General features: G+C 49.0%; 1 protein-coding gene across 1 annotated transcript; it reads right to left on the bottom strand.

Moving 5' to 3' along the window:
- Positions 1–2,051: 2,051 nt before the first annotated feature.
- CCR3 (C-C motif chemokine receptor 3) lies at positions 2,052–11,395 on the bottom strand. Its single transcript, XM_081159815.1, has 2 exons — positions 11,331–11,395; positions 2,052–3,836 (listed from the first exon to the last, which is right to left on the bottom strand). The coding sequence occupies exon 2, from the start codon at positions 3,823–3,825 to the stop codon at positions 2,755–2,757; it is 1,071 nt and encodes a 356-aa protein (XP_081015941.1). The 5' UTR covers positions 3,826–3,836; positions 11,331–11,395; the 3' UTR covers positions 2,052–2,754.
- Positions 11,396–17,381: the final 5,986 nt, after the last annotated feature.

The raw sequence follows: 17,381 nt of genomic DNA, 5'->3' as shown, positions 1-17,381 counted from the left end.
CACCTCTCTTACCCTGGGGACAGGATACCCAGGTGTGAGTTACACTGTTCCTCGGAGTTTTCCAGCAGTTTTGAGCTCCAGGCGCCCCCAGTGGAAGTCAGCTTGGTGACGTACCCTTTGCTGGCACCTTCCTTTTCCTGGTCTCCGTCCCTGCTCCCTGCTGGAGTTTCCTGTACTTTCCAAATAAACCCTTTGCTCTCCTATCCTTGCCCAGGCATTGCTCTTGGGGGAACCCGACCTAAGCAGATTGTCACTTTCTCTGTGTCCTTTCTGAAATGCCTTCATTCTTCCTTCTGCAGCAGGGTCCCTGGGCACCTGTCACGTTTCATTAGGGTCATTTGAGTCAGATGGGTCTCTTCCACTGAATGATGAGTTTTCTAGAAATGGGTCTCACCTGACTTGGCATCGCTGGCATTTTCCCTGGTCTGTGGCCCAGTGTTCCAGGCACGTGTTTGCTGACTACGGGAAGGCTGGTTGCGTAGGGAGAGTAGAGGTGATGGGGCCCGTTTGAAGGGGGCTAGTGCTGCACCACTCATCCCATGTAGTAGCCACTAGCTTCATGTGGCTGTTAAAATGGAATAAAAATTGCCCTGGCCAGTGTGGCTCAGTTGGTTGGGTGCTCTCCTGCGCACCAAAAGGTTGCCGGTTCAATTCCCAGTCAGGGCATATGCCTGGGTTGCAGGCTTGATCCCCAGGAAGGGGCATGCAGGAGGCAGCCAGTCGATGTTTCATTCTCACACCAATGTGTGTGTCTCTCTCTCTCTCCCTTCCTCTCGCTCTAAAAATCAAGAAAAATAAATAAATAAAATTGAATGAAAATTAAAATTTCGGTTCCTCAGTCACACTAGCCACATTTTAAGTGCTAACAGCTGCGTATGCTGGTAGTAACCATACCGGATGGTGCAGATGTGCTGGCCAGGGAGCAAAATGGGTCACCCTGCGTTCATGGTTTGGTTGTGGGCAGTTTTGTACGGATCATAAAGCTCCTGAAATCTTTCCGGGATCAGGGGAGCATAAACAAGCACCTCTATCCGGCACTGTGGTTACCTGCACAATGCAAGTCTCTCTCTCTCCCCCTTTCCCTCTCTCCCTCTCTCCCTCCCTCTTTCTCTGTTACATGTGATACACCCTCTTTTGGTCTTTGATTTTTTTCAGTCAACCATAGATGGCTCCTGGTGCTTTGACTTCACACTGTTTCTTGGCTAAATTCTTCTGCGGGGCTCCTGCCACCTCTCTCCCCGGCTGTTGACCTGTCATTGCCATGTCTGCCACCTTACCTCCCACGTGGTTCTGGGGCCTCCATTCCGCATGTGACCACATTCATCTCCCTAAGGCACCATTTTGATAGTTTGACTCCCCTGCTCGAAACCCTTCACTAGCTCCCCTTGCCTTCCCCACAAAGCCCAAGATGCTTTGCCGAAATTCACGGCCCTTCCCAGCGCACCCACCCCACCCTGCCATCCGCGCATGCTCGTGCTTTCCCCTCTCACCTTTGTGTTGGGCATGTCACTGGCTTAAGCTGCCTCCTCAGATTCTCTCCCTTCCCGATCCCGTTCCTCCTTCATAGACCTGCTCAAACGCCACTTCCTCCATGAAGTCTTCCTGGCTCAGATTCCCTCCTCCTGGGCCCGGCACAGTGTTCCTCTTTGCCCTGGAGTGACTTGTTTCTGTCTTACGCCCCCTACTCAGTGCAAGGTTTCGGGAGGCAGGGATTGTGCATTGCACGCCCTTCACTTAACCGAAAGCAGGGTGTGCGCATCCTGTCTGCACCACCTCCACGCAGTTGTGCATGAACAGCGAGAGGCACGTTTAGGGGGACGGCGCCCCCACACTTCAGGGCCAAGCAGTGTCTCTGAGCAGGGCCGTCGGTCTCTACACTGAAAGTGCCGCATCGCTCCTCTCCCGCTGAGTCACTCATGGGAAATGCGGTCATTCCGTGTGAAAATCAATTCAACATTAACCATAATCAGAGCAGGTATGCTTGAGGGTGCATATCCATAAGCTGTAACAAAAGAGCCTTTTTATCAGGCAAGGAAAGAGCCAGGCACGTTAAGCGGTAATGTAATTTATTTATTGTCTTCTGTGAAATACATTTCATTTAAGTCAATAGCAGGCTGAAGCTCAGATTTAAAACCTACAAAGCTCTGCCTGTTCGTAGCTGCACATACTAACTCTAGCACCTGGGTTAAAACGCATGTAACTGCACAAGCAGAGCTCTGCTCTTCAGGGTGGGCAGTGAGTAAGCAGTTCAGCTGCTGACCTGTGTTAATGACTTTGGGGTGCACAGATACACCGCAACCATCATGTATATACTTGAATGTCTTCAAGAGCTTCTTCAGCATGGCGCTGGAAGTTCAAAGGGCTGGCGTAGAAATCGATATCCTTGGCTCAATGCATTCGCTTCACGTGCCCAGCACATTTTCTTTTTTAGATATTACAAATGTCCCTTTTTCTCCCCAATGACCCATTCCACCCCATCCCATCCCCCTCCGCAGTCCCTCTCCCCACCATTGTCCGTGTCCTTGGGTTGTGCATACGTGCATATAAATTCTTTGGTTACTCTCTCCCCCTCCACCCATCTGCCCTCCTCCCTCCCGCTGACATTCGTCAGTCTGAACCATGCTTCCATGCCACTGAGTCTATTCTGTTCATCTGTTTATTAAGTTCCTTAGATTCCACATATAAGCGACATCACGTGATGTTTGTCTCTCTCTGTCCGAGCGCGTTTTCATTAGGCAGTTTTCCGCATCTGACCTAAAACACGGCAGAGAGTTCCTGCTCCCCTGTCGACCGGGACCCGGAGCTGGATCGGTCCAGTTTCTCACCGGGAAGGAGCAGGTTGCACTTGCCCAGGCACATGACCACCTGACTGCGGTAAAAGTGGCGCAGGTACCCCCGGAACTTCTCCCCGACGAAGGCGTAGATGATGGGGTTGACGCAGCAGTGCGTGTAGGAGATGACCTCCGTCACCTGCAGGGCCACGTCCAGCTGGTTGCTCCGCTCGCAGCTGGCTTCAAAGAAGACGTTTTGAAAAGTGGAGAGAAGGACCACCAGGTTGTAGGGGGCCCAGAAAAGGAAGAAGACCACCATGATGACAAAAATGAGCCGGATGGCCTTGTGCTTTTTCTTATTGGGGCACCTCACCAGCGTCTTGATGATCCCGGAGTAGCAGACCACCATGACCAGCAGAGGCAGGGCCAGACTCAGGATGTTCATCCTCAGGGCGTAAAAGCGCTTCCAGGTGTCTTCTTCGTCCTCCGGGTAAAGGGAGCTGCAGAACAAGCCCTCAGACTGCTCTTGGGCCTTATGGAAGAGGAATTCAGGGAGGGCTACGACCCCCGCCAGGGCCCACGTCAGGACACTGCTTATGATGCCAATAGTGATGGTCCGGGTGCGAAGGGCGAACACGGCGTGGACAATGGCCAGATAGCGGTCTACGGTGAGCAGGACTATGAAGAAGATCTCCCCGTACAGGCCGATGCAGTAGAGCCCCGAGAGCAGCCTGCACATGCCGTGGCCAAAGGTCCACTCGCCCCGATGCAGGTAGTGGATCCAGAAGGGCAGGGTGCCCAGGAAGAGCAGGTCGCAGATGGCCAGGTTGAGCAGGTAGATGTTGGTGAGGATGCAGAGGCGCCGGTATTTCGTGAGGATCACCACCACCATCACGTTGCCCAGCAGCCCGAGCACGAACACCAGGGCGTAGAGTGGGGGCAGCAGGTGCGTCCCCAGCTCCTGGACCTGGATCTTCATGCATGGCATTGTGAACTCATAGTCGAAAGCGGTGGTCCCTGCCTGGTTCTCGGGCCGGGCGATCAGGGTTGCCATTTTCCTAGTCCCTGCAATGGAAGAAGCAAACACAACCCCTCGATGAAGCGCGGCCACCGCCTCCGAGCCCTGGTGCATCTGTCACCAAACAGAACCACGCGTGGTGCACAGCCCCTCCCCCGAAAGGTTCTTGGGCACATACATTGGTGCTGCCTCGGGGGAGGAGTCGCAAATGAACGAGAGAAGTTTTGAAAGTCAGCTCGACCCAGACGAGCAGAGAGACAGAAAGGCCGGGGCGACGGTAGGGCAGGCGGTTGATTTCTGAAAGGACCTGACAGGCGGGCGAAACAGCAGCACACAGGTTGGTGGTAACGACAATGCAATCACTGTTATTCCCGTGACTTCTCATGTGTTTTGCATTTTATGTTTTACTGTTTATATGTGACATTCAAAACCACCTTACCTATTTAAAAATGAAATGCTTCTAATAATAATAATGATTATTATTACAAATAATCACCCCTCTCCCTGCCCCATCATATGTGCCGTTCACCATAGCTAATGGGGAAATTGAACCTTGAAGAAATTTAGTAACTTAGTCCAAACTCTCTAACAAGTAAATACAAAAGTTCAGGCTAGCTCTGGTGGGCATGGCTCAGCTGGTTGAGTATCGTCCTGTGCACCGAAAAGTCACAGGTTCGATTCCCAGTCAGGGCACATACGCAGGTTGCAGGGTCTCCCCTATTCGGGTGGATACGGGAGGAAACCGATGGATGTTTCTCGCATCTCTCTCCCTCTCCTTCCCTCTCTCTCTCCTTCCTCTCTCTCTGAAAACCAGGGAAAGTGTGTCCTCGGGTAAGGATTTAAAAAAAATTTTTAAATAAAATTCAAGCTAGATCTTCGGTATCTATGTCCAGTTCTCTCATCACTAGATTCAAATGCAGTGATTTTTAAGAGTAACTTTTGATGCCGTGGCTGTCAGAATTATTATAAACTATTATAACAATTACAATTTATAGGCAGTATTAACCTAGGTTAATGAACCCCTTTTCTGGTCCTAATAATACCGAGACAAGCCTGTCGTGTGCCAACAGCAAACCCCTTAGATTTCTCCTTCAGGAAAGGGCTAGGCCAATGGAGTTTCTTATCAGATTTGGTGTTTCTAAGGCCAGGAGCCCTTCGACCAGTGTCTGCTTTTCCTCTGGCTACAGACTTCACTGAGGAAGGAAACCGGACAGGGAGGGAGCCCCAGGAAGGACAGCTAATCCCCACACTGCTTCCTCGGGAGAAATCCCGCTGACTTACTCCTTTCTGGGAGAAAGATGGAGAAGGGCGTGAATATAAGTCAGTGGGTGTTTCTCAAGGCGAGCCCTAGGAATGCAATAGCTGGAGCCAATGGCCAGCACTTGTCTTTGCTCCCCAATAGACACCGAGCCCCCAGAGGCAGCCCTGTCAGGGTCTGTGCAGGCAGGAGGCACGGAGGCCCGCCCCAGCCGTTCCTCACACCAGCTGCAGCACTGGGACAAGTCCTTACCTCTGAGCCTCGTTGGCTCAGCTCCGAAATAAGGATCATGATACCACTCGAGGCTGTGGTGGGGACCAGATGAGACAGTGCACACGAGACCCCTTTTGCAGCTCAAAACAGCTGTAACATCAGTTAGAAGCAGAAGTGAAAGAAAGGCAATGGGGAGCCATTTCATGTGAAACTAGGAAACGGGGGTCTCTCGATGGCACTGGGTCTGTTTCCACGGCTCTGTCCCAGTACCACAGTGACACACTCAGGCTTTTGGGGTAGAACACGGAGGAAGGGCTGATTGGTATGATCTTAGCGGCATTCTTCTTCCTAAGGGCATCATCCACAGCAGCTGAGAAACAAACATGCCCACCGTTTCACCTGTTATGCAGTTAACAGGTAAAACTCTCCCCTTGACTGTCTAAGCAAGAAAGGGGAGCGCTTCCTGCTCCAGGCAGCAAAGGCCTAGCAGCCTCTTCTCAGCATTGTTTGTATTTTCTTTCCTTCTCTCCCAGGCTGATCTAAAACCAAGTCAATTTTTTAAAATTTCCTGAAGTTTTGTTCAACTTGCCTTTAATTCACATGTCACTTCCATAAAACCAACGTGATCGGTGTGCTAACATTGGGGAGCCTTTGGGGGCGCTGGAGTGCAAGGAACAGGGGAGCATGGCTGCAGGTTCTCTAAAGTCATGAGTCAAGTCCAGGATTACTACAGAACTTACATGGGGTCAGAGATGTGAAAACTGACCCCTTCTAGCCAGATACGGTTTCCATCTGTCTACACAGTCCTGGTGAAAATGAATATTTAAATCTGAAATAGCTGAGAGGTTAGAATTAGGCTTTTAAAAATGGATTTTTACATTTTGGAAAAATGAGAGTAACAGTAAAGAAACAAACAACATCAACAATAAAGAGAAGCAAAAAACGCAAGTTAAAAAACACCCTAAATCTCACCATGTAGAGTTTACCACTAATGTGAACATTTCTCTCTGCAGATGTGTGTACGTGGATATACACTTTACACCAAAAAGGAGATGATACTACTTTAGCTGGTTCACTAAAATTACGCAGAATACAGTTCCGCCGTGCAATGTAAATGAAGCCCCTTTAGTGTCCAAAACCATCTGGATCTCTGCTTCTGGCTTTGCACCTGCTGGGTGGCTGAAAACAGGATTCACAAAGTTGAGTCAGGGTGGTTTAATCTAAGCCTGGCAGCATCGAGGGAATGGGCAAAACCTAAAGCTGCTGCCGGCTTATAATTTTAGTTTTTCTTCTCTCATTGGTCCTTTCTAAAAGGGCAGTGGTGGCATGGGGGGGCATAGCGGGACTGAGGCATGGGCAGAGTGGGAAGAGTGTGCCCTGGCCTCTTGTCCATCCTTGATTTATGTAGCTAGTGTCTGCTGAGGTGGGGCCACCTAGTCCTGACCCTGAGCCTTTTGCTGGCATGTGCTGAAATGGTTTGCAGCTAATGGCCTCATGATCCATGGATTCTTGGTCTTCCCTAGGCACTGTGACCTCTCCAAGGTGAAAGTGTTCCCTCTGCTCTGACTGCCACATCTCTGTCAGAGTCCTGGCTCAGGACCTGTCCACCTTTGAACAGGCAGGCGCCCAGGCTGACACACTGCTACTAGCTGCCAAGCACATGCCTTGTACAAACCAGAGACTCTCAAGAGTGCAAATTAGATTAAAAAAAATTTTTTTTTAATCTTCACCCGAGGATATTTTTTCCATTGCTTTTTACAAAATTTATCTTTATTGTTGAAAGTATGACAGATGTCCCCCTTTCCCCCGCCCATTGACCCCCTCTACCCTGCTCCTGCCCCTTCCCCAGGCTTTCACCGAATTATTGTCTGTGTCCATGGGTTTTGCATAAATGTATATAAGTTCTTTGTATATAAGTGAGAAGGTTAATCCCTTCTCACCCCCACCCCCTTCCCTCTGAAATATGATCGTCTGTTGCGTGCTTCAATGTTCCTGGGTCTATTTTGTTTGTCAGTTTATTTTGTGCATTAGCTTCTTCTTAAAGAAGACCCTTCAACATTTCCTGTAGTGCTGGTTTGGTGGTGATGAACTCCTTTAGCTTTTCTTGTCTGTGAAGCTCTTTACCTGACCTTCAATTCTAAATGATAGCTTTGCTTGGTAGAGATATCTGGGTTGTAGATACTTGCTTTTCATTACTTTGACTATTTCTTACCACTCCCTTCTGGCCTGCGAAGTTTCTATTGAAAAATCAGCTGACAGTCCTATGGGCATTCCCTTGTAGGTAACTAATTGCTTTTCTCTTGCTGCTTTTAAGGTTCTCTCTTTGTATTTAACATTTGGCATTTAATTATGATGTGTCTCGCTGTGGGCCTCTTTGGGCTGATCTTGTTTGGGGCTCTCTGCACTTCCTGGACTTGTAAGTCTATTTCGTTCACCAAGTAGGGGAAGTTTTCTGTCATTATTTCTCCAAATAGGTTTTCAATTTCTTGCTCCCTCTCTTCTCCTTCCAGTACCCCCATTATTCAAATGTTGGTACACTTGGAGTTGTCCCAGAGGCTCCTTACATTATCTTCATTTTTTTTTTTTTTTCAAATATGTCTTTATTGATTTCATAGAGAGAGGAAGGGGGAGGGGGAGGGAGAGAGATAGAAGCATCAATGATGAGAGAGTCATTGATTCGCTGCCTCCTGCATGTCCCCTACAGGGGGTCAAGCCAGCAACCCGGGCATGTGCCCTGACCAGGAATCGAACCTCAATCTCCTGGATCATAGGTTGATGCCCAACCACTGAGCCATGCCGGCTGGGCTATCTTCATATTTTTGGATTCTTTTTTCTTTTTGCTCTTCTGATTGAGTGTGTTTTGCTTCCTCATATTCCAAATCACTGATTTGATTCTTGGTGTCCTCTACTCTAGAGTTGATTCCCTGTAAATTATTCTTCATTTCACTTAGCATGTTTTTCATTCCTGACTGGTCCTTTTTTATGTTGTTGATGTTCTCACTAGTTTCCTTGACATTTTTCATCACATAAATGGTGTTTAAATTCATGACACCAGGTAGGAGCACCAGAGAAGTGAGTGTAGATAGTAGAGGATGGTGTCCTCAGGCATGCCAAAGATCAGAGGTCAGAGAAATAAGGGGGACACAGCAAAAGAGACTGAGAAGGAGTGGATGGTGAGGTAGGAGAAAAACCAGGACAGCTGGTGTCCCAGAAGTCAAACGAAGAAAGTGTTGCAAAGAGGAGCAACTTGAGGATTAAATGAACTAACAATGTGAGAACATCCACAGAGGCAGACAAATGTGCATTAGTTCTTCCCTTTCTCCCTCTACCCATTTACCTTCTTTATTTTTAAAATTTTTAGGCCTTTCCAAAATGCCTTAGATCTTGTTTAATATAATCTGAGTTTAGAGAAGGAAGTATCTCCTCAGCATAAAGAGAAATACTTATTTTTCCACAAATAACCTGTCTGTAGCCCATTACTCAAGTTATAGAAAAGCCACAATGATTGGTGTCCAATAATTTGTTTTTTTTAAAAGTATTGTTATTGACTTTCAGAGAGAGAGGAAGGGAGAGGGAGAGAGGAACATTGATGTGAGAGCAAAGCATCAATCAGCTGCCTCCTGCACACCCCTTACTGGGGATCGAGCCCACAACCTGGGCATGTTCCCTGACTGGAATGGAACCAGCAACCTTTCTGTGCCCAGGACAATGCCCAACCAACTGAGCCACACCAGCCAGAGCTCCAATAATTTGTTTTAATAAGACATTTCAGTCTTCATTAAAATATTTAGTTACAGTAAATGAGAAGTCTGGATTTCTACAAATGAGTTGGGATAGCAAACAAATTAAATAACCTAATGAGAATCCAAGATTATATTAATCAATTTACTTACTGAAGTGTCCAATGAAGAGACATCAGGGGTGGATTATCTTTCACAAAGATGATAGATAGATGATAGATAGATAGATAGATAGATAGATAGATAGATAGATGATAGATAGATAGATAGATAGATAGATAGATAGATAGATAGATAGATGATAGACTTCCTGGCAAATTGAAGACAATCAGGAATCAGAGAGGGTTCTACTGGGGACTTACTTTTGAGCAGTTTAGGATACTGTGAAATTGCCACTTTCCATGATCTGCATGCACACTTCTGTTAATGTAATCTAAGTTCAAGTGCAGGAAGTTTTTTCAAAAACCCCTATCACAAGCTAACCTTATGGTCAACTAGAATTACAGATTAGCATGTGATGTTTTTAAAGTGGTCCAAGACTGTATCCAGAGCACTGCACTAAGTCCCAGGCAAGACATTTAATGCAAACATTGCCCAGCTGAAACGTTGGGGGTAGGGTTGCCAAGAGGAAACCCTACCCAGTGAAGGTGAGCAAAGGAGCCAGGGACATCCACTCTGCAGAAATGACACTTGGGGAAGAGAGGGAGCAAGATATTGGCTGTGGGGGGGGGGGTGTTCAGCATGACCAGCTTCTTGGCCCCTGGTCCTTCCACCTCCACCTATGCCATGGAGAGAGAACCACTGTCTCTTTTCTAGGTACCATGTGTGTTAGCGTTGATCTCACCCTTGTATATTATTTTGTATTCTGATGGTTTAAATTTTATATCCTGCACCTAGTTCCATGAGGTCGATGTATAATTAAGTTGTTCCCAATTTACACTTTTATAAATGATGCTGCAATAAACATATTTGTCTGCATTTTTTATTATTTCCTTAAAGTAGATTTTCCAAAGCGCCATTTCTATTTGCAATCATATTTCTAAGGTTCTTGGTGCATTTTGCCAAATTGCTTCCAGAAAGTGTGTGATGATATATATATATATATGTATATATATATATATATATATATATACACACACACACACACACACATACATACATACATACCCACACACACTCTCGGCACTAGTAGGTGATGTTGCCCGTCTCAGCAAACATCCAACAATACAGAGAAGATCTATAAGAAAATAATTATTTGGCCAATTATATGACCAAAGGGATGTCATTATTGTTGTAACTAATTAATTTTTAAACTGTAATGATTAGTCATGGGTAATGACTAATAAAGTAAGGAACTACCTTCCTTTTCTGTGAATTATCTGTTTGTGCTCTCTACCCATTTTATTCTGCTAGGCAATCTGTCTTTTCTAATTGAGTCATATAATTCCTCCCCCAGAAGAAATAACTTAGCCTGCATGGTTCAATGATATAATCACCATCTTCTGACAAGACTGCGAACACGTTCCAACTCCTATTGCTTCTGTGTGCTAAAGACCCTATATTCCCACCTTCCTCCCCTCAAACACTCATCAAACAACGCTTAACTTCCATCTCCAACCAATCCAAGGTTTCTCAGATTAACAAAGCTTTCTATCCCTACCCTCTAACACAGGTCCAGGAAAAGCAGTCAACCTTGTAGATGCAGATAAAAAGACACCAAACTAGTCAACTGATTCATCTAATGGTCTGACTTGGAGTGGATTTTCAAAGAAAACTTGAAACATATCCGTATATATATGAATGTAATATATAAATATATGTGCACATATATGTGAAATATATTTTCACTGTTTCTTACAAGTCAGTACCAATAAAAACAAAACTACTAAGTGAAACCCTTTTGGAGCAGCCATCTTCTCAATAGTTGAGAATTTATGAAAGCTTAGGGAAGGCAGCGTGGGCACAGTTACGGGCGTATTGACTGGAGCGGCGTAGGAGGCTGGGTTTGGATGAGTGGAACAGGCAACCATGTCATGGTGTGGGTGGGAGAAAGGCAGGGAAAGTGGAAGCGAGCAAGAAGACACTGGACATCTTTCACAACACACTCTCCCACTTGGGCCCCATGCTACCTACTGAATTGGGGTGGGCCCCCTCCCCTGTGCCTCCTCCATCCAAGAGCACTCCTGGGGGGTATTGCATCTGCCCGCCTACACCCCTCGCTCCGTCTGCTCTTTCCTAGAAACCTGACAGTCTACTTGGAAGTCTCCTCTAAATAAACAATTTCTGTTGCGTGTTATCAGTTCTCCCCAAGATGAGAAAAGAAGCGATACCTGCTAATTCGGCAAAGTCCTTTATGTGTCCAGTGCCAGCTTAGTTCTTGCCGCTGATGAAATGGAGGTATCATCTGCTCAGAGACATTAGAAAGGTGGGAAACAACCGGACTTCCTCTTCTGAACGGACTACTGTCTCAGGTTTTGCAAGTCTTCAGAGAGATACCAAATTCGGCACAGTTGTTCTTTCTGCAATCGCGATCACACTCAGCGATCGGTTGAGTAACCCTGACAAGATGCTGCTGGTGCTCAGCACTTTCTTAGGGGCTCTGCATTCGCTTGGCACTGCTCCTTTTTGAGGAAGGAGTGATAATTCTTGAACAAGTATTGCTTTAACCCCTGGGGAGGCAGGATATTAAAACAATATTGGAATTGCCCTGCGTGGGAAGAATGGGACTAGGGGATAACTTAATCGTCCCGCAGAGCTCAGTAGGAGACTTCGATGGGGTGGGCTGTAGCGCAGGTTTGCACAGCTCGAGAAAACGTGAGTTTGATTTTGAGTTGTAGCACCTATAGCTGCATGAGGTAATTGTGTGATCTTGCTGGACCTCAGCTTTCTCATCCATAAACAGGAATAATAATAACTGTATCATAGGGGTGCTGTGGAGCCAACTAGATAAGTGTGTAGAAGGGCTGAGCAGAGTGCAGGCAGAGGGCCGCTGTGATATAAGCTGCACAGGGCAGAGCCAAGCGCCCGCTGAGGTGCTGAGGTGTCCCGGGGACTGAGCACGGTGCTGGGCACAGAGCAGGTGCCCATCCCACATCCGTGGGAAGGGCTCTCACCATATTCGGTGTGATCTTCGATGAAGCAGCTAAGTGGGCAAGTCTGTGAAGTCCACCACGTTTATAAACATCTGCTATGCACGTAGGGCTGTGCTATATGCTTCAAATGACACAGAAAAGCCAGGAAGAAAGGAGAGGGAGGGCAGCTGGGCGCCCTGAGGGAGCGCCTGGCAGTCAGCGATCAGCCAGCTGGGCCGGCGGGACCCCCGTCAGAGGAGAGGTGGGGAGCTGGGCCTCTGGTCTGAAAGAGAAGCTGAAGTCTTAGCTGTTCTATGTTATTAGAGAGTCAGCTTTTGCCTTGGGCTCTATGAGGCATCCCAGGGTGGAGAGGTTGCAGGGGTCTGATTTCTAGCCCCTTGATCAAGAACAGCACCAGCAGGGTCTCCCAGAGGGGGCATCGTGGGAGCCCACTTAACGGAGAGATTAAGCTTTAGAAAAAGTTAAAATGGGGTTCACTTATGTGAGGCTAAACACAGCCACATACACATACGATTCCTGATAGAAATATGACTGAGGAGCCCTGGCCAATTTGGCTCAGTGGTTAGAGCATCGGCCCGAGGACTGAAGGGTCCCGGGTTTGATTCTGGACAAGGGCATGTACCTCGGCTGCAGGCTCGATTCCAGTCGCGGTCGGGGTGCGTGCGGGAGCCAACCCATCGATGTCTCTCTCACATCGATGTTTCTCTCTCTCCCTTTCACTCTCTCTCAAAAGCAATGGAAAAAATATCCTCAGGTGAGGTTTTAAAAAGCAAGAAAGAAAAAGAAATATGACCGAGGAGTCTGTAGACTCTGGGAGGGTGTGCGGTGCCTCCGGGAGGTCTCACTCAGGTTCTCCACACGTGGCCCCGAAGCTTTTCCTGGGCCACTGTTGGTATCAAGCCTGGTGTCTTTCTGGTTGTGGCTCCTCTTTAACTATCATTTGTTAAATTAACTAATCCAGCTAATGTATTTGCTGTCTCTTATGATCCAAGAGTCAACATGGTAGCTGGCAAGAATTCTGATGCCTGCGTCCTGCACTGAAGGACTGTGGTGGTCACTAACCTGCAGTTTCTCATAGAGGGTGTTGTGTGGAACCCCGCAGTTTTCTGCATCATGATTCTCTCATACACTAGAAAACTCGGAGATTCCGAGAACATGCAAGACTCTGAGAGATCCTGCAGTGAGGAACCAGTTTATACTCCCTTAACCTAGAACTCCCCAGACCTACTTTTAATGTTGAAAAAAGTTAGTTTTCAAATAACACCTATTAACATCCCTCAAGACTGGGATTCCTTAGCAGAACTCTGGGAATTGCTGGTCTTATGCTTGGCCAGCACGACACAGTTGCGAACTGCTTTCTGGCCCGTCCTCTCATTTTGACAGGAGTCTCCACAGCAGCCCCGGGAGATTGGCAGGGACGCTCTTGCCACCCCATGTTGTACATGAGGAAACAGAGATTCAGCAAGGACTCAGCAAAAGCCACAGAGAAAGTGACGGGTAGAGCTGGGCTCTACCCCAGAGCTGGGCTCCTCTATCAGGCGCTCTTTTTCCCCCTGCACTATATTGCCCTCAGAAGGACAGGTGTCTGCTGTCCTTCAGCTGAAGATGAGGGTGGCATCGTGCCCAAATGTGAAAGCAGGACCCCAAGTGGTTTCCCAGAGGTCTACAGTGGCGTGTTCTGTCCTGGCCCTTCCCAAGATGGACAAGAGATTTTTGGTGCTTCTTTCAGGGTCCTTCTACTCAAGGTCATCAGCTCACAGATGTAACAAGGTATATGGGACAACCTGACCCAAAACACTAATACCCTCTGATCTTCCAGATTCTCAATGTCACATAAGCTAAAGTAGAAATATTTCAGGGGGAAACAACCAAAACAGTAGCAACAACAAAACAAACAGAAGCCAGATTAGGAACAGAGGAGCATGGGAACCAAAAACAAACAAAGAACCTTCAGAAATTACGGAAGGGCCTGAAGTTTCCGGCAGGAGAGCTCAGGTCAACCCCAGTCTTGAGTGTGTAAAAGGAAGTAACTGCCAGAGCAGCAGGGAGGAGTGCACAGCTTCCTTTAATTAGACCCATCCAGCCCTCACCAGTGTGGCTCAATGGTTAGAGTGTCCGCCCATGCATCGAAGGGTCTTGGGTTCAATTTCCAGTCAAGGGCACATACATACCTGGCTTGCAGGTTTGATCCCTGGCCCTGGTTGGGCACATGTGGGAAGCAACCAATTGATGTGTCTCTCTCACATTGATGTTTCTCTCTCTTTCTCTCTCTCCTTCCCTCCCTCCCTCCCCCTTGTTCCAAAAAATCGGCCTCTGGCACTTTGGTGGGGCGTCTGGGTCACAGAGAAGGCATGTGTATCACTTTACCTACCACTAGACAGTCTTCCAAGGGGTTGTACCAGTTTATACGTCCACCAGCAGCACACGAGCGTTCTAGCTGATCCACCTTCTCGCCAGCACTTGATGCTGTCCATTGTCCGTTGAGTTGAGTTCTGTTTTCTTTCTTTTTCACTTTAGCCATTCTGGTGGGTTTGTGCTGCGACCTTGGTAGTCTTAATTTGCATTTCCCAAAGGATTAACCTATGGAGGCCTCCAAATGAGCACCTTTGTAAAGGCCTTTGTATGGGCTCTAGGTCCCCTTTACAGAGACATCATGAAACAGGCATGTCAGAAAGCATCATAAAGAGGAAAGCATGCTCAAAATGGGAATTAAAGATGAGGAAAGAGCACTGTCTGGACAGCAGTGAGAAGGGAGAAATGGGGGAGGCCTGGAGCAGGGAAGGGGGGCACGCTGGGTGGGAGGGGGAGAGCTGGAGCAGAGAGGGGCGGGCACGCTGGGGGGAAGGGGAGTTTTGCAGTAGGGGGCAGAAACTGGGGGCAGCACTCTGGAAAAGAAAACGCTGGCAGAGGTCAGCACAGGACAAAGGAGGCCAGTTACATCCAAGAAGACGTATTCCTTCATGGACGTACCCCCTCGTTGTCTTCAGAGACCTTGGGTAGGTCTGGTCAGCAAGGGTTAAAAGAACAGCAGATTATTACATGAAAAATCTGGGCACATGTTTCAATAACAAGGCTGTGACATTGTCCCTTCCTGCCGTGATCTGCTTAACGGTCTGTGATCCCTGCTAAGCCGCCAGCGCCTGAAGAATGGTGCCCGTCTCTGTTGGTCGCCGCTCTATCCCTAGCACCTAACAGTGCCTGCCTGGCACATCACGGGGACTCAATACATATTTGTTCAATGAACAATCAGATGTGCCTGGCACCTCCTCTCTGTGTCTCGGGTGCCACAAAAGCCTAGAGCAGGGCTGGGAGGCCGGTCAAGGAACAGAGGAACTGACCATGTCTGTTCCCTTAGACGTGACCAGGGCAGAGGCAGGTCTCACAAGGCCCCTCCTCCGACGCCAACTTGCCGGCAAAGTCCTGCAGTCGCCAGGCGCAGACGCTCGGGTCCTGCGGCAGGGGTGCGGCTGAGAGTGGATCCACTTGGCAGAGTGGGGAGTCCCCGGTGGGGAAGGGGCTGGGGGCTCGTCCACCAACACTGGCCTGCACCCGAGTCTCCTGCGCACCACGCAGCCACGCACCCCAACAGCATCGCTACACACTGCAGCCGCTTTCCGAAAACGCGGGGCTCCCTGCCTGGGGCAGGGCAGGCGCGAAGCTCCAATAGCGCCAGCGGCTGTCCTCAGCCAGCGGGGGCAGGTGGCGATGTCACCGAGGCCGCCTGGCTCCCTCGCCTCCGGCCTGAGGTCAGGGTGACTGCGGGGCCTCTGAGCTCACCCTGAGGGCCCAGCCCGCTCGCCCACAGCCGCAGTGGCCCTGTGGCTCCCCCTCCTCCGCTCCTTTCTCTTCCTGTCCCACTTTCCCCTCCCTTCAGTGTTTCCTGGGAACCCAGCAAATAGACTGTTTGCACTCGGGAGGGAGACCCCAAATTAAGACCGACAGCTTTACCGTCTCAAGCACTACACCAAATCATTCATTCACACGTGTGCCAGTAGGTATGTCCCTTAATCCTCCTGTAAAGTTGGCGCTGTTGACTTCATTGCACAGAAGAGGAAGGAGACACCTGGCGGCTTAAATAACATGCGCACGGTCGGTAAAAGGCGGGCCCAGGACGTGCTGCAGGACCCTCGGACCTGAGGGGCTCGGCCCTGGCGCCCACCTCCGCCCCAGCGTCCTGCTCTCGGCACAAAGGCCGCAAGGTCCCAGGCCAATGGCCTTCGTTGTCAATCTGGTTACCTTCTTTTTTATATATATATATCTCTTTATTGATTTCATAGAGAGGAAAGGAGAGGGAGAGGGATAGAAACATCAGTGATGAGAGAGTCATTGATCGGCTGCCTCCTGCACGCCCCCCACTGGGGATCGAGCCCGCAGCCCGGGCATGTGCCCTGACCGGGAATCGAACCCCGATCGCCTGGATCCTGGGTGAACCCTCAAACACTGAGCCACACCCGGCCGGGCTGGTTACCTTTTTGCCTCTCTCTTCCACCCTCTCTCTGTGGACAAGCTGCCAAAGAGGAGAGACCCAACCCAGGAGACTCATGGGAATTCCAAGGAAGGGGACACTGAGGCGCCTCGTCTAAAGTCTTCATTTTTACAGATGAGGAAACTGAGCCTCGAAGGGACAGGTGACATTTTCACAGCACGTTCACGTTCCTGATTTCTGAGCGGCGCTTTGCAGCAGGCCTGTGAGAAAGGCTAGCAGGGCCCCTGTTCAGCAGAAAAGCAGATGGAACCTGAGAGGGGCGCAGAGCCACAGGTGCTGGGGCCGCGGGGAGCATCATAATAAGCATCGTTTTCCAGACGTTTCCCCCGTGCCTGACGTTTTCTCACACGCACGCTGACCTTGCGCGCCCTCCTAGGAGCCTAAGCGGTCAGTGTCCTCATCTGATGGAGGGTGAACCAGGACTCAGAAAGGCGAGCGATCCGCCCGTGTCTCCAGCGGAGAGCTGGGACCTGAGCCTGGCCTGCGTGGGACCATTGCGTGAACAGCAGCCCGGGCTCAGGAGAGACGGCAGCACTGAGTCTAACAGACCCGTATGCGGTCAGGCTGGAGGTGCCCCCAGGTACGCTCTGTGGGGTGTGGGGTGGGGAAGGAGAAAAGAGGGACAGGGAGCAGTCAGAAGTGGAAGACACAGGGGGCACCAGAGAGAAGCTGCCGCCTCTCTCTACTTACCAGCCAGATCATTTTGAGGAACAAAGAACCCAGGCTGTGGGTTAAATCCTTCCACTTGCAGTCTTATAAAAAAAAAAAAGAAAAAAAGCTGCTCCCTGACCACAAGAACTCTG

This window comes from Miniopterus schreibersii, assembly GCF_964146895.1.
Source record: "Miniopterus schreibersii genome assembly, chromosome: 15".
NCBI lineage: Eukaryota > Metazoa > Chordata > Mammalia > Chiroptera > Miniopteridae > Miniopterus > Miniopterus schreibersii.
Note: the sequence above shows the minus strand (reverse complement) of the source record. Positions and strands in the feature narration are given on the sequence as shown.